Here is a 21,592-nt window from a genome sequence, read left to right as displayed (position 1 = left end):
GAATTTAGAGAAGGACACACACAAGAGTTGAGGAAGTATAAGATGAGGTGCATGTTTGCTCTTGCCTTAGTTCTGCATTTTTGCTCCTGTGCAGGCTACAAAATCAACTTTAACCTGAATGTGGAGATGATTGAAAGACTGGACATGCTCACCAAACTATCCAGAGGCAAACATCTTAATTTCACATCTGTAAGTAATCATGGATTGTTGACTTTAGAGGGTGTTTGTTTAATTACATTTGATTGCATTTTTTTTAACTTGCAAGGATTAATAATTCAGGTATATCATTCCACATGCACCTAGAGTACTAATTGGTAGCATTTATATAATAAGACTTCACAAGGTTGAAGTTTACAGATTAAACTTAATCAGATAATGGATGTTGTTTGTAAGCTATTTTGTATTATCCAGCATTACATTTTGGGGAAAAAAGTTAAGTTTAGGTTAAAGAAATTGAGTGTATTAACAACACTGTACATAAAGTAAATAGTATATGTTCTCTGAGTTAAGTATCACTTTTTCTCTCCTTTTAGCCAGATACAGTAAAGATACCAAGCATAGAGATGCATAATAATGTGGTAAGTTGTGCGTGATGTCAAAAAGAATAAAAATAATAATAATAATAATAAAATATAAAGCTTACCCATTCATTCCTGTCCTCCTTCTATTTCAGCTCTTCTGCATGGATGTTTTCAAACGAGAGCTGAGGCTTCTTCTTAACACCGTGTCGCTGAAAAATGAGAGTGTACACATTGTCACTGAGCTCAAAGCAAATCTCGATCAAATGAAGACAAATGTTCCACAGGTTTGTTTGAAATATATTCTGTTGAAGCCCTTAAATAACATCCAGTTCATCACTACATTGTACATCCTTAGGAAACACTTGTAATTTTTAAAATTCCTTGGAGAGAGACCTAAAAAAAACTTGCTTGCTTTGTTTCTGTTGTTCTTCTGACTAACTGTGTGGATTAATTGTGTCTACAAATGATACTCATGAAATTATTTTCTTCTTTTAGAAAGAGAAGTGCAAAATGGAGAATGGCAAAGGGAGTCTGTCACCTTTCAAACCCTACGTGACTTTCCTCAAGAAACTTAATGCAAGGGCATGGTAGTTTTCTTTTGAATTAAATACAACTGCAATGCAGTTATTAAATACTTTTTTTTAAAAAAGATGTAAAACAGGCTATTGCAATAAGAAATATTACATGATAAATGTATTTGATTTAGATTTTGACTTATTTATTTGGCAGCATATTTATTATTATTATTGAGCTAGAGTTCAAGGACATTCATATAGTTAATATGCAAATCTCTAAATATCAGCTGTTGTATTTAAAATACTATTTTTATTGACTTATCTGTATCTTTGTAAAAGCTAGAAGACTGCTGTCCACCTTGTTGTGTTTTTATAGCAAAATAGTGAGCAGGAGACTCCTTGAAATGACTAATTTGTGGAAAAAAATGTTTTGCTAAGTCAAAGAGTGGCATTCATTTTTTGTATTGTATGAATGTGATTACAAAGAAAAAAATGTTAATTTGGTTCTATACATCACTATACCATACAATTTCATTTTTCCATGCCAAGAAATACTTTGTATTGTATTGATTCACAGTCACAAATGTATCCTTGAACAAATCACTAAAATGAAACATACCAATAAACACATAGATTTACTTTTAATATACCTAATTTAACAGAAGAAATGACATTTTGGCCCATGGTTAAGACATGGCCACAACTAGCTTAATAACACACAAAAACAGAGGCTGGATTTTGCCAGACTATGTTGACAAGCCAAACAAAACCAAAACAAAATTTTGGACTATTTTCTATGTACTTTGATGTAAATCCTATTGAACAAACATGGAGAAAATTGGAGAAAGTACAGGGACAGCTGCTACAGTTTGCTCATTAAAAGTAAGGCCAAAAATACCCGCAAAGCTTGACACAAATCTTATTGAAAGTCACAACAGGCCTTTGATGGCAATGGTCACCTCAAAAAGTTGTGCAGCAAAGCATCAATTTAAAAATACAATAGTTTTATCAGTGAGTTTCATGAGCAAGGCATCTATTTTGGACAATCTCGAGACACCTTATTAGGCCAACTCCAACTTCCAACCATTGACAACCATTCACTTCTCATTTCAAATGCAACTGCATTAACTGAATCAGAAGTCTTTTAATGATAAACACCACAACATGATTGGACCTTTATCACTATGAATGCCAGCCAATAAGTTAACATACAGTTCTTATTGAACAATGTTGTAATATTCATAGAAAATTAGGGCAATATATTCCTCAGATATGTTTTAAACCACTCATGGGGAAAAAATGGCATGAAAAGCATTTGTTTACCTGAGGTCCCTTCAGAGAAAGTTGTCTTTTTTTTGGCACCCAGAAGCACATGTGGTGAAGAAGAGTCTGAAACTAATGAGGCATGACTCACAAGCTGGCTTGAGAACACTGGGGTGTCTCCCCCTGAAATTAGAAGAGCGAGTAAAAAATAGAGAATGTCTGAGACAGAATGAAGCATCTTTGTGTTTGACTACGTGTGTGTGTGTATGCGTGTATAAAGAGAAAATGGCCCTTATTAAAAGATTAGTGTTCCTCTCCCATTAGTGCAGGATCATATTAATGGAGTGCCGCTGTGCAAATTAGTGAATGTAAATATTAAATCGCAACATGATCATGCACTCTCCAGTTTAAAATTAGAATATAGAATGCAAATGAGCTGCCATCTTTGATTTGTATTGGCAATTAAAGATAAATGAAAAATTAAGAGAGAGTGAGCTATTGTTCTAATTTTAGTTTGTTATTTGCATCCCTCCCCATGCCCTCATGGCCAGTCTTGCCAACTGCTTATAACGTGGATGCTTGAGAGGGAAAAGGCTAAAAGCTGTCGTTCCGGCTCTCGTCACCGCATGCATGGATGTAAGGCGACAGCTGGTATGTCACGATTGTTCTGAATTCCATTATGCGCTGCATGCAAGAATGCCAGCATGGAGTGAATAAAACAAGCCACCACAGCAGACAGACAGATATTGCTGTTTTTTTTTTTAAGATGAGGGATGCATGATTTACACATCAAAACAGACTTCAGCCTGGGGGTGACATTTTGAACATGTTGTCAAGGGGTGATGGAGAATATTGTATTTGGGTTTAAAAAAAAAGAAGAAGGTATTTTTAATGTTTTTTCCTGTCACAATGGGGGTCTTTTTACTAAATGCAGCTCACCCACTGAGCCCACTAGATGGCCACAGTGGAGCACTGCCCTCTTTGTCTGGCCTGGTGCCCTGATTCCCGTTTTATAGCATGGTTGTTAATATAATTCAACTTCTCAGTGGTGTGTATTACCTGGGTCAATAAATAAATACATATATGAAAGCAATGCATATTCATTTTTTAAAAAGAGGTGCAATTGGTATCAAATGATTCTTGTCATTTAATCACAGTTATACAAACCACATTAAGGGAGGGAGACCTGCTTAAGTCGAAGGTCCCTGATAAATAAACATTTTCTTCCAAGAACAATACGAAATCAACAAGAAATGTTCCTAAATTTTTGTATTTCAATCTCGTTCCAAGCCAAGCTCAGGTTAGAATAAACCTACTGACATCCAGGTGTGTTATCTTCCCCACAATATAGTCAAGCTTTATTTTCTGATGTTAGAAAGACGTGACTCGCAATCACGAAAAGGATTGCAATTTTTTCCACAATGAATGAATGGCATAAAAGTTCATAGAAAGGCAAGACAAGCAAGGGATGAGAAGGGCTTGACCGTGTCTTTAAGTGGGACACGGTTGACAGACTACAGCGCGCCGGTGAGGAGGAAAGTGTGCGAAAGAGCGCACATGTCAGTGCGCTCGTCCGCAGAGACGCGCCGGAGCCGCAGGGGCAAGCAGCCCTCAATACGCGAGCGTGGATCTTATTTACAGGCGAACAACATGACTAAAGGATGCTCGGGATCCTGGATGCCGAATACGTGGATTTGACGCTATTTATTTGGGGAAGAATTGGGGGAATACAGTCACAGCTCTGATTTCAGCGACGATTGTGATTGTCACTATTAGAACTGCATGGGCAGCAGAATGGTAGGTGATACTTTTTGTCCTATTTTAATAGTTATTTTATGAGTGAATGAGGGTGTGAAGAAATTTATAAAATAACAGTTGTTGGTGATTTTGATCCATTCGGTGTGGATTTGGAGGGACATACAATGCACTGTAATGGACATGATATCATATTGTCATATGATAATGAGTATCTGTATATTATTGCAATGACGCGTCAAAGTGTCAAAGTTGGCTGTCAGGTGCTTTTAAAAGTCATCAAATGAAACTAAAGGTGACCACATTCAAAATAGTATTCAGTGTAGCATGAATGTTAAGTATCAATAGAAACACAATAAAGCATACAGTATTAATTCAATTGATATTGACTCTTTCAAGGCTAAAAATGACGAAAATCACTTTTCTTCCCTAAGATAGAATAAACGATGTAACAGTAGGATGTGAGAAAGAACTTTTCATTTGAATCATAAACTCAGCTATGATTCTCATACTTTACATTCAGCAGTAATACATACGAAAGTACTTCCCTAAAAAATACCATTGTCTGTTTTTTAGTAAAACTTGTTATTTCTTTGAACTAAATTTGGCCTAGGAATATACCAATCATGAGTAATGTCATTTGTGTGTCATTTGATTCAAAAATGTTTTCAAACTGAAACATCCCTAATGTCACTAATATTGTTCCCCAAACAGGCTTACTGGTGACCTCACCAAGCGGACAGCTGATCTTGGAAACGACACAGGTTTAGTTACACTGCGGAATTGAATTACTCCAACCTGTTGAGCACTGAAGCCCAAACTATGTCAAATCTCATTTGCCAAGTCAAAGGGCACATCTCAGTGCTCAGGTGGCTTAACCTTGACAGTAGCATTTTTTTATCATTTACCAGAAGATAAAAACATTCAGCTGCAGATAAGGCCGAAGACATGTTAACAAGGGGATATGAAAAAAGTGTTACCCCGCAACATGACTTAAATGAACACTCCCGAGACTTTCAGGGATGGATGACATGAACTACACAACGGTTATGGACAGTGGCCTTCAGGACGAGGCTTCCTCAAGCCGAGTCCTGACTGGCTGTTTCCTCTCACTGCTCATCCTCACCACACTGATGGGCAACACGTTGGTGTGTGCGGCAGTCACCAAGTTCCGCCACCTGCGCACTAAAGTCACCAATTTTTTCGTCATCTCGCTGGCAGTGTCGGATCTATTGGTGGCCATCTTGGTGATGCCTTGGAAGGCGGTGAGCGAGATCGCCGGTTTTTGGCCGTTTGGCTCATTCTGTGACACCTGGGTGGCCTTCGACATCATGTGCTCCACAGCTTCCATTCTCAATCTGTGCGTAATCAGCTTGGACCGCTACTGGGCCATCTCCAGCCCTTTTCGCTACGAGCGTAAAATGACCCCCAAAGTGGCGTTCGTGATGATTAGCGTGGCGTGGACGCTGTCCCTTTTGATTTCCTTCATTCCCGTGCAGCTTAACTGGCATAAGGCCGAAACGACGTCCTTCACCTCATTTTCTTCTCCCGCCTCCGCACTTTTGAGATCAAACGTCACGTCAGAGAATTGTGATTCCAGCCTGAACAGGACCTACGCCATCTCCACCTCGCTCATTAGCTTCTACATCCCCGTCGCCATCATGGTGGTCACCTACACTCAAATCTACCGCATCGCACAGAGGCAGATCAGGAGGATATCTGCTTTGGAGCGGGCGGCCGAGAGCGCCAAGAATCGACACGACAGCATGGGAGGAGGTTCCAGCATCGCCGAATCGGAGAACTCCTTCAAGATGACCTTCAAGAGGGAAACCAAAGTTCTGAAGACCCTGTCTGTGATCATGGGCGTGTTTGTGTGTTGCTGGCTGCCGTTCTTCGTGCTGAACTGCATGGTCCCCTTCTGCGAGCAGTCGAGTGGAGGAAAAGCTTTCCCCTGCATCAGCCCCACCACTTTTGATGTATTTGTGTGGTTCGGATGGGCCAATTCCTCCCTCAACCCCATTATCTACGCTTTCAATGCAGATTTTCGCAAGGCCTTCTCCATCCTGCTGGGATGCCACAAACAATTTCCAGGAGGCCACAACTTGGAGACAGTTAGTCTAAACAAAAAATGACTCACGACACGCTCACAGCACTGACTCATCCACGGAGGGGCCCGAGCATCCCCTGCGAAAGCCAGTCTGATTGCCTTCAAAGAAAGATGCCGCTCGGTGTGTGTTAGAGTGACTGAAGGCGCTGACCCTACTCGGATCCCGCTTGTGTTGGGCAAGTGGACCGACTCCAGGCCGACTGTCACAGGCAACACGCTTTCTTCATGTCTTTGCATGAAACTAAATGAGAGGAGGGGATTTGGGGATTGAGATTAAGACTCTTTGCTGCTGTGGCAGGGAAGCACTAGAGTACCGAGAGACCCGTGGAGTAGATAATCCCATGACTGGGCAGCGTGCACCATAATGCGGCCAGACACTGCTCGCTTCCACACCGTCACACACGCAGCGTACAACAGCATGTCCACAATGCCAGAGAAAGAGAGAGAGAGAGAAAGAGAGATCATAGATTAAGTAAGTATGTCAGCAACCAGCATCTACAGTGGGAAAATAGTCAGTGAAAACATTATTCAACATTTGAGCACCAATTTAACAATTCTGGTCTTTCTTTTAAAAATTAAGCAAGAGGTGTCCTTTTGCTCTCAACCAATAATATAATTCATGTCCCATTTGTAGCTTTGTCATATCCGCTACTCTGTTTGAAGTGTTTTATTTAAAATGTCATAACAATGTCTTTCAGGTGTGTATTTTAAGAAAAATGGAAAGAAAACATTAATTCTACTTTGTCTTTTGTTTTTGTATATGTGGTGGAATACAAAATTATTCCATTTATGTCTTAAATTGCTCATAGTTAAATAAACACCACTTTGGGATTATTATCATTATTTGTTTTACTCTCATAGCTCATTATCACAAAAATGTATAATGTCAACTTCAGTTGATTAATGCATTGAATAGTGTGTACACAGTTTGTTGATTCTGTTGGTTTATATTGTAGACAGTAATTTTTATTATCATTTGCAAAATTTACCAACATATATGAAAAAGTGATCTGGAGAAGTGTTGGAACAGACTTAATAACTTGCATATATCAAAAAATTGCTCTAATTCTGGATTTTAAATTGCTTGTGATCTCTTATTCTATATAGTCTCTAGGGTGTGGTTCCATCGACATCACATGAAAGATTAAACAGAATATCTTCTTATTGATACGCTGCTTCATGCAAATTTGCAATAATGTCTGGATGATCCAATTTCCTCATATATAATCAAGTTTATGAGCTTTACATGAAATTGAAAATTGAAACAAGACGACCTTTGTAATAGAAAGTGGATTGCAATAAGCCATTTGTCTCACAGAGCTTGTTTGTCCTACTTTACTCTTCACAATAACCAAAATGAGATTCAGGATATGATAGGAAGGAAATAGGACTATATAGTCTGTGCCAATTTATCATTTGAAAGGTGGGCGGAAACAAGAGGATGCAAAGAAAAAGCACGCAGCCAAGGGGAGAATATGTTAATTCGGTAAAGGAAGAATTGGTTTAAATCTACAACCTCTGAAATATGAGACAGTTGCCCACCATTCCTCCATATAGTATGTACATATATATATAAATATAGATCTAGATATATATCATTGGCAGATGTGCTCCAGTTTCTGCTTAAGTGGACACGCCACAATGATCTTAATTAAACACTATATTTGTTCAAATATACGTACTGTTGGAATTCAATGACCTCCACACGTCAAGCTAGCACGTTTTAGTCCAAAGGGCAAAATCTAACAAGACCAGCTGTTTCTCACATCTAGAATTTCCCTCTTAAATAACTCGCTCCTATGTCACTTGCATCCGGTGATGTAGTGCCATCATTAGCAATGTGACAGGCTAAAGCTGGAGGGGTGGAAAAACTCGGAATAATAAAGCAGGGATGCCCACTGAAACACTTCTCTGATCATACAACTGTCACCATTTCTTTACAGAAGACATTTTTCATCGTTATTGATAATGTAAGTTCAGGTTTATTCGGTCGTCACTGCTTTCTGGCCAACCCCTACTACTATATATGTCAGTTTGTTTTCCATTATAGCAAGGAAAAATACCACCAGGACTTTAATATGGACATTTCATGGATTCCACAGAGCACTAAACAATCTAACCTGGTGAGGTTATTTAAACTAATGAAAAATGACACACAAATGAGACCCATTTTACACTTATTGGAATATCTTGTATGTTCCCTTTTCAAAAGTAAAAAATCAACAACATAGTGTCAGTAGTGGGACACGTTTTGACCTTGAATGGGAGTTATGATTTTAATGTGCATCAGTAACTTTGTATATTTAGAGTATATTTAGATCAAAAATATGTATCCTTTGATATATTCAGGCCCTGGAATGGTACCAGTCAGGAATTGAAGTATGAAAAGCAAGCAGTGCTATTCTATCAAAATATATGTGACTGTGTGCCTGACAGTTCTGATATTATAAATTGATTCATGATATGTGCTCCACTAAGTGAAGAAATCTCAAAGTACACCAAGACAGTGTACACCAAAGAAAATGTTCTCCTTCTTTCTTCCTGAGGAGCTTGGTAGCTACTTAAAGTACTGCTGTCGTCCTCGATTGGCACTTTGTAGACGCGATGTCAGGTTGGGCGACTTCGCGCGATTCTAACGACCCGCCCTGGGGAAATGATTTACTGAGACAGGGCAAGGAAGAGAGAAAAGAAAGTCTTACGTAAGTATCAAACAATGGAAGCATGGAGTGGGAAAAAGGGAAGTGCGAGGATGCTCTTTAAATATAACATAACCCACAAGTAGCAAGGACGGACTGTTGTCACATCCATCATGGAGTGTCTTATGTAGTCACTTGCTCCTCACCAATAGACAGGCACAGCTGTCCATGCAAGCAGCTTGCTAATGTATTTGATGATTTCCTTATCACTCACTCTCTGCAGACACATCCTCTGAGGATTCGAATGCAATCAAACAATTTGCAATATCTGTATTACCCCCAATTAAATATGTATTATTCAGAAATGGCAGATCATAATTGAGCCAGAGCCTAATGCATAATTAATAACTCACATAACACCTAGGATAATCATAATTAAGAGGGAGCATGTTAGCGACTTGAACCAAAGTGCATCAGACATGAATTTGCTTTGCATCTTGGGTGATTTTATGGTGCTGAGAGTGATACACGGCAACGAATGGAATATATATCATTCGAAATAAGATGCCAGGACCTTTCGTGCATGTCTTTTGCAGCTAGCCACATCAGTGCTCTTTGCGGTTTGGTCTTTGCTTTTGCTTATGACACTACTTTTCTCCTCCACCCAATCTGTTTACTGTTTATACTGCAGCCCACTGGCAGTGCCGCGTCGCCATTCGTCACTCTGGCTCCAGTGGAGAGGACGGCGCCTGTGACCCCACCAACGGAAATGAAACAAGGGAACGAGGGCAAAGGGACTTTAGAGGAAAAATGACAACAGAATGGGAGATAGCTGACAGAGGAGAGGATGCAGTCACATTGCAGAGTAACAAATTCCTCATTGGGAATGATGGTGGCTAATGAACAGCAAGAAGGATGACCTTACATATAGTCAGGGGTGGATAAAGTATCCAAAATGTCCAATCAAGTAAAAGTACTGTCAGGTGTATGGTATTTAGGTAAAAGAGAAACACATCCAGTGTTTGTGTTACCAGTAATATATATCCATGTACTAGTAGGATATAAAAAAAACTATAGTGTGAGAGGGCAAGACTGAATGATATTTTAACTAATTGGCTGCCATTTATAGCAATAAACATTCAATCTATTTTGATTGGTAGATCTGGCAGGGATCATTCTCTAGAGCCACCACTAAACAAAAGCAACAGAAAAATTGATATTTTGATTAGATATACTGATTTCTAGTGTAGTCTTGGTTTGTTCAATATTTTTTCTATTCCTTGCCAGAAAAATACATTATTTGAATAATTCATAAACCTCCTCCACTTTGTCTCACATAGGATAGGCCCCACCCTCCCTTCCTTGTAGGCATGAGTATAAATAAATACTGGATAGAATGCATACATATGAAATTGGAAAGCAGTTAAATTATAACCATCAAGAGTTCTGCCTATATTTGGAGCACTGAAGAGATTTTAAATATACAAACTTGGAAAGTGATATTGTTGTAAAAGAGGACAAACAAAGCTTGTGACATGTGATGCATTGTTGCTCAAAGCTATTTCTGGAAATCCTTCACTTGATTATGTCAGCAACTCACAGAAAAGGAATAGCACAACTCCCTGACATACTTTCATTTTTCAATGGAACACCTGCAAGTGTTTCCATGACAAGTTGCACCCAATTAAAAAAAAAAAGCCACTTTGTTGAGTCTTTGATTCAAGTCGCTGACAGAGCATATCAACAGATGCCCTCTATGCAGCTTTGCAAAAGAGTCATTATTCATGTGTGTTATGAAGTGTATGAATTGATCATAGATGTGCATAATATTCAGTATATATACAATACACAGAGTATAATATATTAGAAAGAGATAGGCGTAGGATGAATCTTCATTCATAAATAAAAATATTAACAATGAATAACATCTATGTTGTTTTTTTGGTGTGCCAAAAATACATTATTTTTGGTGTTAAATTGAGACAAAAAAAAGTGGTGAATAAGTTATGTTTTTAAAATAAAGCAGTATTATTACCAAACATCTCATTGTTTATCAGTCAACACACTTTCAAACTAAATAATGACATTATCTGCAGATGCATTTTAGAAGTCCTGCTGTGTTTATATAAAAAGTGGAACAACAGACTTGAAGCACTCAGCATCCCACAGCTGTGTGAAGCTGAACAAACATCCCCAGCAGAGAGACAATGAGAGAGCGAGAAAGCAGAACGATGTGAGACAGACAGGTCCTGACAAAATGCGGCATATACAGTAGAACTTTAACAGATGTTTTTTATGCCCTCAGATGGTTTAGGTGACAAGGAGCCAAGGCTACAGGGCTAAATCTAGGGTTCTGAGCTCTAGTAAATTAAGATGGGCAAAAGTGAGGATGTTGTTGGAGTGTGGGAGAGAGCCAGTGCACCAAGGAAAAAAACAGAAGCATCTAGAGGTGCATACAAATGTCACACAGGGGTCACAATGTGGACTTCTAGGAGATTCTCTTAGATCTCTAGAGTTTTAGTCAATGTACGCTGAAGCCAGTAAAACTATAAAAAGCAGAACAAATTGACTTTCGTGCAATCGGTGGAGGAAACCCAGAGAAAACCCATGCGAGCCCGGGAGAACGAGAGAACATATACAATTTTAAAGTCATGGTAAGGTTATTCTAAGTTGTTGTTAGAAAAAAACAAAACAGACTATATTTTTCTTTAAAAAAAACGGTGTACTTTGTATTCATTGGGTTAGCATCTGCATATCTCCAGTAGCTTTCCAGCTCTGTCAAGCATAAAATTGTGTATTTTAGCATCAATACTCTCTGGTGTACTGGCAATGAGGCTTTTAGAATATTAATATATTACTGGAAAAGGTAACTTTTAATTATCCCTATGCTGTAAAAAGTAGGGAATGCTATGGGGGTATTAAAGACTGTTGGACAGAAAGGTATAATTCTATTTAAGCTTTTTTTTATGATTTGCAAATTCCCTACAGTTGTGGACAAATGATATTTGAAGCCATGAATCAAGGCAGGTATACGGATGAAGAGAGGTAAAGACATGATAGGCGAGGAGGGTCCAGATAAGGCGAGGAAAGGGAGGAAGCAGCGTCCCCAGATGGACCAGGAATAGAAACACCTCAAACATTCATTGTTGCAGGAAGATGGTTGTGTAGCTGGGCATTTGTGCCGCTTTTTCACTTCCATAGGAGCAGAGCAGACAGTCAACACAATTTGTTCTATTTTGGGGAGGATATATGTCAAATAAGAGCGCAGCAGGAGGCATCTTACACCCTCAGGAAAATCAGGATGGGCCCATTCGGTACAAAGAGATACACAGAGAAGCTGCAAGCAACAATTTCACTTGAGCGCAACCAGTGAACCAAAAACATTTTTACCGCATATTATTTTCTGTTTATTTGAGTGTTAAACCTCAGCCTGTGGCATTCTGAGGCAAGAGTCTTATACGTAGTACTGAATGGCCGAATGGTTTTGGCTATTTTTATTATCATGGTCCATGTAATGTTTCCTTTTTCAAAGTCAGGGACTGAAATGATATAAAGGCATTCTTTCCTCTACAGAGAAAGCATAGTCACCAAAAAAACTACTTAACTGTGTCTCTTAATTCTGTACATTTAAATTTAATGTTTAAATGTTTCATCCTTTTAATAATATTTCAAATTATTATGATGGCAGTGGGAACATTTGAGAAAGGAATGGGGGAGAAAATTCTACTTAGAATCACTCAGTGGAAATAGAACATCCGGCTAACAGGAAGATGTGTCTGAGAGAATATTTTTATAAGACAGCAACCATTATCACTAAGTCTGATCAAAAAAGTGAATTTAGTGTAGCCTACGCATCATTCCATTAGAAATTAAGAATGTGTGTGTGTGGGTGGGTGGGTGGGGGGCTGGTCATTCGGGATATCTTCTGTGGCTCAGTCAGATTAGACAAGCATCCATATCTGTTGCATGACTGTTTGGGGCATTAGTACACTTTATCTTGCTTTATGATCCATCACTAATTGTGTAGAGGCTGATTTCTTTGACTTCTTTAGTCACGGCAGCATGGTAATGAGTGCGGATGGTTGTCTGTCTCTGTGTATGCCCAATGACTGACTGGTGAACAGTTTAGAATGCATTCTAGCTGTCTTGCTCAATGTCCGTATGGCCTAATTATCACTTTGTGCAATTTCGAGGTCTTTACTTTTGGATGCTTCACGTGCAGTGATCATCCGTGCTGCTGTAGCTTCAAGTTTGGCATCTATTGCAAGGTCTCCACATGGTGGTTGAGGAAATAAAACAATAAAAAACAATAGCAAACAGCCATCTGTCCCATTCACTCATCCAGCAACAACATGACAGTAAATGGAGCTGTAAACTAGCCAGTGTATTTGGTCTTGTTGGGAGACTTGACGCATAAAACAAAGTCATACGAATCTTACAGCAAACGTTTCAAAGCTCCCAGTAGATTCACCACAAAAATCAAAGGTCGAGAGATCTGTGACTGGTAATGCTCATCATCGCTATCTACACTCATTGCACCCAACAGTGATGCCACTTGTTAAAAAAATGTATATCATAGAATAAGCCAAAAGCCAAAATCCCAAGATAACAGGAAAGTTTTCAAATACTAACTTCTGATCATTAGAATAAGCACAGGAGAAAAATTCCTTCACAAAGTTCACAAAATATAATATACCTGTGGCAACCCCGGAGGGGATAAGACAAAAAGTCTGTCATCAAAATTACTTATGAGAGAGTCTTTGGGTGTTTATCTTTCTACTTTAATCCCACATTCCATAACTATAATATTAAAAATAACACAAAAGATACTGTAGCCATATATATGTGCAATATGTAGTATATCTTTAAGTGTATGAGTACATTAGTACATTTTACACATTGTAATACATGTGGTGTTGTGAAATAAAGTTAATTAAAAGTATGCTAATAATATATTATGGTGTCTTTAACAGGAATTGTATCAGAATATGTCAAAATATCTATCCCAATTGAGTTTATAGCTGCTTGGTATGAATATTAATGGGGGCTCAGGAGGTGAGTCAGGGTGTGTGTGTGTGTGTGTGTGTGTGTGTGTGTGTGTGTGTGTGTGTGTGTGTGTGTGTGTGTGTGTGTGTGTGTGTGTGTGTTGGGGGTAGGAAGTGGACATGACTGCTTACGCGGAGTAAAATGTTAATCCACTTTAATTGTCCCATCTGGAAGTCTGCTCCTTTGTTTAACCCTCCTGTCTATCAATAAATCAATATAGAGCCAAAAAGGATATTATCAAGCTGTTTTATGGATGAATATGTTTCACAAAAAAACATGATATAATGTGTCTTTGGCCAATTCAAAGTCATCAGATGTTAACAAACAAAAGAGGCAACTGGCCAGCCGTTGATTATTTCTCGACTAAATAAAAATAAGCTGTGATGGATTTCTGTTGAAAGCTTTAATGCTGTTCTTCTTGCTCATATTTACTGTAACTACAATTAGAGAGGTCAGCACATCTGTGGAATTTAATCTCTTGCGAGTGTGTGTGGAACAGACTTATTATTTCTTAGAGGAGGTGGGGCTACTACTTAACTTTATAGAGGCCGTGTGGGAGCAAGTCAGGATAACGAGTGGCTGAACTGTGCAAAAACGTCTCTAAGGGACACTTCAATGATGGTCAAAGCTTCAGCTCCCACTGAGTTGTATATACCAAAGTTACATGATTTGAATTACAGACATACCTTTACTTAAGAAAATTATTTGGTTACAGATATAGTTAAAATGCTACTAAATTGAATAAGAAATGCAAAAACGTTTTTGAATGGGATGGAATTGTGAGTGGCAGCTAAGGACTAATCAGATGTACGTCAAAATACAATTTAATAACTTCCAAATATGTTACTCACAATTGGGAAAAACTCGAGAAACACTGTGTTAGAATTCCGTGACGAGCACGGGTCAAAGGCAATCAAATCGGGGCCTCGCCACCAGCCAGAGCTTATCAGCTATGGCCCCGGAAAAAGCTTAAAAGTTTTTGAGTGCCAAGGTTGTTGCTGTTTTCAAATAGACAATAAAGTTACAAAGTTACATTGAAAAAAAGTGCATAAAGTAGGTACTACTGGTACAATCTCAAAAACCACAGCCTTTAGGTGTTTTTAATGAATTAAATAGGTCATGTCTTGTCAACCATGCATGGGCCTTCTTTTAAAAAGAACTTGAAAGAAATATACAAAAGACAAAAACTGCTAGAGGTGGATTTGGCTTTGTGCCTGTTTTTGTGCATAGAAGTACACATTTTCAACAATGGATCAGAGTGCAATCTAAAGTTTAACTAAGGTAACAGTCACAATGACAAAAAAAAATATGATAGGCTTCAATACTCATGCCTTGCTCGCTGCTTCAAAATCCCTAACCCACTTCACAAAAACACGCTCGGTATGTCGGTCGAAATCTATATACATTTTCCGTATATGCAACTGTGACACTTAAAGGTTGTTTGTCTATATGTGTACTGTGATCAGCTGGCAACTAATTCAGAGTGTAACATGTTCATAGTCAGATGGGATTGTACTCTTAACTTCAAAAAGAACATAACTGTGTAGAAATTGACAGCACTAACCTTTGAAAGAAAGGGAAAGGATCATCTGCCGAAGAGACACCTGTTCCAAGCTTTGAAGACTAGATAAAAGCACATACTAGCTACATCACCAATGTTTTGAAGTCACAACCTGACTCCCATCGCCATTTTCTTTTCATCAGACTCCAGATTGTTGGACCACTTTTCAAATGTGTTTTGATTACTTTTTCTCTAGTGAAAATGAAGCCAGTTTAAATGGGCACAGGGATGCTACGTTGGATGGATGGGTGGGTGGATGGAGGGATGGAGGGATGGAGGGGTGGAGGGATGGATGGAGGGATGGAGAGATGGAGGGATGGAGGGATGAAAGGATGGAAGGATGGATGTGTGTTGGGTGGGTGTGTTGTAGGGTGGATCGGTGGAAGAATGAATGAATGAAAATATGAGCAATTAATTTACATTACTGTAGCGTGGGAAGAACATAAATAAAGGGAGAATAGAAAGGACGCTGCGGCACCTAGTGTAGCTGATGTAATATTACAAATACATTTTACATGTTCTGAAGATCAGCTGTGTTCAAGACACAAACAAAATGTAGAGATATCACAAATGTAGAATCATAAATTCAAATATATATTTTAGCAAACTCTGCAATACAAACTTTACAACTTACCAAGTTACCAACCCAGAATTTCTGGACTAAACTCATTATTATTATTTCTATTTATAACCTTTGTATAGCTGGAATATATAGTTATTGGAATTGACTTCATCATATTCTAATGAGCCTAAACAGAAAATAATCAAATAATGAACAAGTTAGAAGCTGGTCTGAGTATTACACAGTATTTATTGAAATATGTTAAGTTCAAATGGAAGTTTAAGTCTACGAATTCACTTTTTATACATCTAAATTCACAAATTTCCAAGTATCTGCTGAAAAACTTCCCCATTCTTAGTTTGCCTGCTGTCGATGAATTCTCTAACATACCATAAGAGGGAGCCAATTCAATCAATTGTAACAAGCATAACTACTCCAAGAACTTCAGCTAATACACTTGTATTGGAACAATGGTGTGAGGAGGGAAATTCAACAACTAACTTTAAATGTACCGTCAGACAGTCTGTTTGAGAGAGACCAGACGCTTCCTGATGAGCTGGTTCTCCTCCACCATTTTGGAGATGGTCCTGAGAACAGATTGCCTTGCCTGTCACAAAAGAACAAACAATAAAAAAGTGCTTCCTTTGCCTGCTCATGGAACTTGCTGTTGCAAATCAAACATGACTTATTGAAAAAAAAGATGATTATAGTACATTACAGATGTTCAGATTATGTAATTTGCCCGTAATTGTACAACCAACTTGACATGTTATACACAGTGTCTGCATGCTTTGCAATGCATGCAGTAATGTCATTTAGGGTAATGTATCAAGTGTTGGAAAAGAACTGGTCATCATAAAACATTATTTGACACTAACATGGTCTGAAAATAGCTTACTGTACCTTGTCTTTGTGGTTGGGTGTTTTGCTTTGGGAAATTGGGGTGAAGATGTATGGATCTTCAACCGGTTTGTAGGATCTTTCAGCATCTAAAAGACAGAAAAGTACCTCATTATTGTTGCTAGACATATGTATTGCAGTACAATGTGGTGGAATTGTCATGCAATTCCCAATAAAAGTATAATTGTGCACAGTGTTTTAAAGACATTGGCTGCCATTGACTGCGCCAGATGTCCAATCTGTAGATCTGTTAATGGCAGGCAATAAATTAATATTGGCTAAATGTGGGGAAATCCATGGATCGGACAGACAAACAGACTGAACGAATGTAGCTATATTTTGGACATCGCTAATCATCTTTTTAGTTTTACTGTTACCTTTTGGATGTGTGAACGATTTTCCACAAGGTGTCTCCTGGCTGCTGTCATCTTTGGACAAAGACAGTTTGTATCTTTTAGGCAATTTTACTTTGAGTACGACTCGATTTTGGACGTCAGCTGCTCTCTTCTTCTCGCTATTAAACCTGCGATTTTTATGACTAATTTTCTGATGCCTTTTGTCTTTGTTTTCTTGACTTGAGTTACAACGCCAAGCCGAAATTGCTCTCTTAGCTTTCTTACAAGACATCACAAAAGCTATAGTGTAAAACGCAGTGGCACACAAATAAACCTTGTTCTGTATTCTAAAATAATCAACAAGTGACACTATTCGCCTGTCGTATTGTGTTTTGAAGCTCTACTGAGCATGCGTCAAATTATACTAAATATGCAAAATTATTCAATTACTAATAATAGTAACAAAAAATGATAAACGCTACAATTTTGATTCAGACGTCATTGCAGAAAGCGGGTCATATTTTGAAGTGTATTTATTTTATTTATATTTATTTAGGTTGCCAAGGTGCTATAGGTTACTGAATCTGCAGTTTCTCCCACTTTGAACCTAAGGATGACAACAACAAAAAGTAGGCATGATTATAATATTCATTTAACAGACAGTGAGTGTCTTCAGTATAGATAGAAGAAAAAAATACTAAGTTTTTTCTTTTTTTTAGGACTTGGATATGAACAAGAGGACTTGTTCTGTTATGATATAAAGTCATATAAGAACCAAATTTCACAAATGTTTTTGTGAAAAAACATACCATGAACATCACATTCTTTGCAAGTATATGTATATTTTTGACAAAAACTTTAGGCCCACTTAATTTGACATAAACCTACCTTAATACTTGTGGTCCTGTTAAGTCCAAATGAGTTTTTTTTACTTCACTCGTGACTGCTGTGTAGGTAACGTCATCATCATTGGAAATGGACTGTTGGTTAGTATGTGACTGTGGATTTGACAATTGGCGTCGGGTTTTCACGTGTCCATACGAGTGCATCACATTTGCGTGTTGTTCCTGTGAGTATTTTCGTGCCAGACTTTGAGGAGATGGCACAACCATGTTGACATTGGCATATATACTGTTTGGCTGATCTTCATTTGGTGCAGAGCTGACTTGCTGAGTAGAAAACAGTACTTGATTAGTTAGGATATGTGCAAGAAAAAACAGAAATTAAATGTACAGATCCCTTGAAATATTCTCAGTGTAATCTGAATATTTTGAGATTTCTGTCAAGTTAACAATCTCCAACCTTTGAGAACGACATTTCATTTTATATCTTTTTCTATGTCCGTATTGTGTGTAAAGAGCACTCCTAGGCAGTAAAAAGGCCCCACATTCACCATCTGACGCTTAATATTAGTACCAACCATTCGTGCTGATGTTACGCATCAGAATAATCAGGGTCAAGGATGCATAAAATCCCACAGTTGCAGCAATATGCCTTATAGGCAGATTTTTGTGCAAACAAACAACGGGCTTAGCTGTGATGGGGGTTGACTGTGTTAAAGAGGCTTATGCCTCACATCTGGCCAGGGAACGATTGCCTCTTGTGGTAGAACTAGTAGAGGTTGCCGTTGAGAGTGAAGTCTCACCAGATGAGTGGAATAAAATGATGGTTTTATGTGAATGGAAGATACAAACCTTTATCTCTTTTTGTCTTGACTCCCTGTGTTTCTTCCTACGGCAGAAGATGAGAATATCAAATATTAGAAAAAGAAAATTCCTCTCTCACAGCACCACTAGTTAGGAAATAGCCACCCTCAATGTTGTGCAAAATGTGACTATATTTCCAAGCATATGGAGGAAGTTTTAAAGTACCCACAACTGTTTACAGACGCAGATGTCAAAATTATTATTACATTGCACTACCACTATTACTTCAGTGACCCACCAGAGAAAAAGAAGAAGTATTAAAAACAAACCGCCTCCAAATCCACCCAGTAATCCAACAGTCACATGACCTGAGGACACAAAAATGAGTAAATGTGTGCGTTGATGGGACATTTCAACATGTTTCACATAAGATAAGTGAGGTAGAAAGTAACACAAACCTAAATGTTGGGACTCCATTAAAAGTAGGACTGTCGTTGAATTAACAACTTTATACTGACTCCGGGCCTGACAGAGATAGATTCCACCGAGGGGCGTTTCCATGGAGGGAAGAGAAAGCATCTGTCCTGAGCCCAAATAGAGCAGCGAGTTGGAGCTGATCCACTTATACCACATGTAGCTGTGGTTGACGGGGTCGGCTGTGCTGTTGCACATCACGTCGACGCTACTGACCTCACTTGGCATATCTGTTGAATGCAAGAAGTTTGATGGACAATGAGAAAAAGTCAAGCTTGGTCTATTGTTAAACCAGAAATGTGACATACTGCTGTGAAATAATTAACAATAATGTCATTTAGGAAAATCTCACTTTTTTTGATGAAAAAAAGAAGTGAGAAGAAAAAGTAAACATTATATAAAGTTAATATTTGAGGATACATACATTGCACATTAAGGTTGAACTCAGTCGATTTAACAAACGGGATCCCCGGCAACGTAGAAATATTGTTAGAAGCCTGACAGTGATATTGTCCACTATCGCCAGGCTGAGGAAAAAAGATGATGTGATTTGGCCCAGAATTTATCAGTTGATTGTCCTTATACAATCTGTATCCATTTTGTGAAACTTGTGGGTTGGCATCACTGCTGCAGCTGAGAATCAAAGAGCTCCCATTGCTGATGTCTTCAGGGGGTGTCATTGAAAACTCAATGTTGCTTGGAGGATCTAAATTTAAGGGGGAAGGGGTATTCATCATGACAGAGAATTATGACACAATTCATTTACTTCAAATATATCTAAACTGAGGGCTGGTAGTGAAGGATTAGTGACCACATGACTGTTGCATCACTCAACCTAAATTCCTGCATTCTTCAGTTAAGAAATATATGCAGATATAACCTATTTATTTTATAAATATCCATATACACATTCATATGGTACTTTACATACATTAGTATAACTCTCTTTACACCTGGCTGCTTTGAGTCCTTTGTGGGTTGCTAAAGATATTCTTAATACAGTATGAAAATAATTCAAAAGAAATGTTGTTATACTATTTGCCTTGGAAAAGTCATTAAAAATTATACTCACATTGAACATTCAGAGTGACAGAAGCCGATGTGATCTCATCTTGTCCAAAGACAGCACAGTGGTACCTCCCGGAATCATTTCTATCAGCCTGGAAGACCGAATGGTTTTGGCCCACCAGGTTTCCATCTCGGTACCAAAGAATCTTTACTGTGTCGCAACCGCTACTGCAGGTCAGTGTAACATTTCCCCCCTCCGTCACTGTGTTTGGCTCCACAGAAGCAGTTAGGTCTGCTCCAGAAAGGTCATGATTAAAAGAGATTCAATGTCATCCTAAATTAATGATGAAAAAAATCCTCTACAGTAAATTGCCATACATTTGTTTGTTCCCAATAAACACAAGAGTTGATACCTTTTACTGACAAATGAAGTGCATTTTTGCTCAGCTTTTGGTGAACTGCAGTCTTAAAATAAAAGTAGTAATTTCCTTCATCAGCATGTTTTATGTTATTGATCCGTAAACTGCAGTTCCCCATCCTGTCGCCCACATTTTCAAAGTGCCCCAGGTTGAAAACGGGTACGAGCCGGAAACTGGAAAAGACTTTTCGAATTTTAAACCATTGAATTGAAATGACTTTTTGATAAAGAGGATAGTGGTACTGGCATTTTACATGCAGAGTCTCCCCTTCCAAAGCACATTGATTCTCAAATGTCACTCCAAAGTCTTCACTCAGTAAACCTATAAAATAAATGTGGAAAAAAAGAAAATCATACAACCAATTTAACGTTAACCGGTTTTGCGACAAAAATCATACAAAGTTTTTGACTAAACAGGAAAAATGAAACTTACCTGATATGAGTGCCAGAAAAATCCAACCTTTCTTCATTGTTAAGTCAACCTGAAATATATTCCACTTGTCATAAGAGAACAAAAGCTGATGTGTGCAATGCAAATAGGTTCATTTTGACATCCTGCACACAATGACCTGTGGCATTAACAACTACAGTTCTGGAAAAAAAAGCAGAAGTGAGAAAGAAACTAGATCCCCCATGCTTCAGTTTGATTGCAGTTTAGCAGCTGGCTAGAAAATGGACAGATATGGACAAAAACAGATGTATCATTGATCTTATCAAGTAGCTACAAAGACAAAACTTAGTCAATTTAAACTCCTGTGTTAAAATGCTATTAAATTTGCAATTGTTTTGTTTGAACTATTGAGCAAGTGAATGGAACCAAAGTATTACCAGGACCATTCCACTAT

General features: G+C 38.2%; 2 protein-coding genes and 1 long non-coding RNA gene across 3 annotated transcripts; 1 reads left to right on the top strand and 2 right to left on the bottom strand.

Annotated features, from left to right (window-relative positions):
* Nucleotides 1–643: 643 nt before the first annotated feature.
* Nucleotides 644–15,555, bottom strand: LOC144207971 (uncharacterized). The gene is made up of 3 exons (XR_013328813.1): nt 15,408–15,555; nt 2,360–2,482; nt 644–730 (listed from the first exon to the last, which is right to left on the bottom strand). It is a non-coding gene; the product is annotated as an uncharacterized LOC144207971 (long non-coding RNA).
* Nucleotides 3,621–7,694, top strand: LOC144207858 (D(1) dopamine receptor-like). The gene is made up of 2 exons (XM_077733524.1): nt 3,621–4,096; nt 4,769–7,694. The coding sequence occupies exon 2, from the start codon at nt 5,077–5,079 to the stop codon at nt 6,184–6,186; it is 1,110 nt and encodes a 369-aa protein (XP_077589650.1). The 5' UTR covers nt 3,621–4,096; nt 4,769–5,076; the 3' UTR covers nt 6,187–7,694.
* A 642-nt stretch (nt 15,556–16,197) lies between the features above and the next one.
* LOC144207470 (B-cell receptor CD22-like) lies at nt 16,198–21,321 on the bottom strand. Its single transcript, XM_077732959.1, has 11 exons — nt 21,181–21,321; nt 20,743–21,069; nt 20,394–20,621; nt 19,746–20,027; nt 19,306–19,551; nt 19,146–19,215; nt 18,896–18,932; nt 18,090–18,370; nt 17,244–17,808; nt 16,870–16,955; nt 16,198–16,573 (listed from the first exon to the last, which is right to left on the bottom strand). Exons 1-9 carry the CDS (start codon nt 21,215–21,217, stop codon nt 17,754–17,756), a joined length of 1,563 nt encoding a protein of 520 aa, XP_077589085.1. The 5' UTR covers nt 21,218–21,321; the 3' UTR covers nt 16,198–16,573; nt 16,870–16,955; nt 17,244–17,753.
* Nucleotides 21,322–21,592: the final 271 nt, after the last annotated feature.

Source organism: Stigmatopora nigra, chromosome 14 (genome assembly GCF_051989575.1).
Source record: "Stigmatopora nigra isolate UIUO_SnigA chromosome 14, RoL_Snig_1.1, whole genome shotgun sequence".
Classification (NCBI taxonomy): Eukaryota; Metazoa; Chordata; class Actinopteri; order Syngnathiformes; family Syngnathidae; genus Stigmatopora; species Stigmatopora nigra.
Note: the sequence above shows the minus strand (reverse complement) of the source record. Positions and strands in the feature narration are given on the sequence as shown.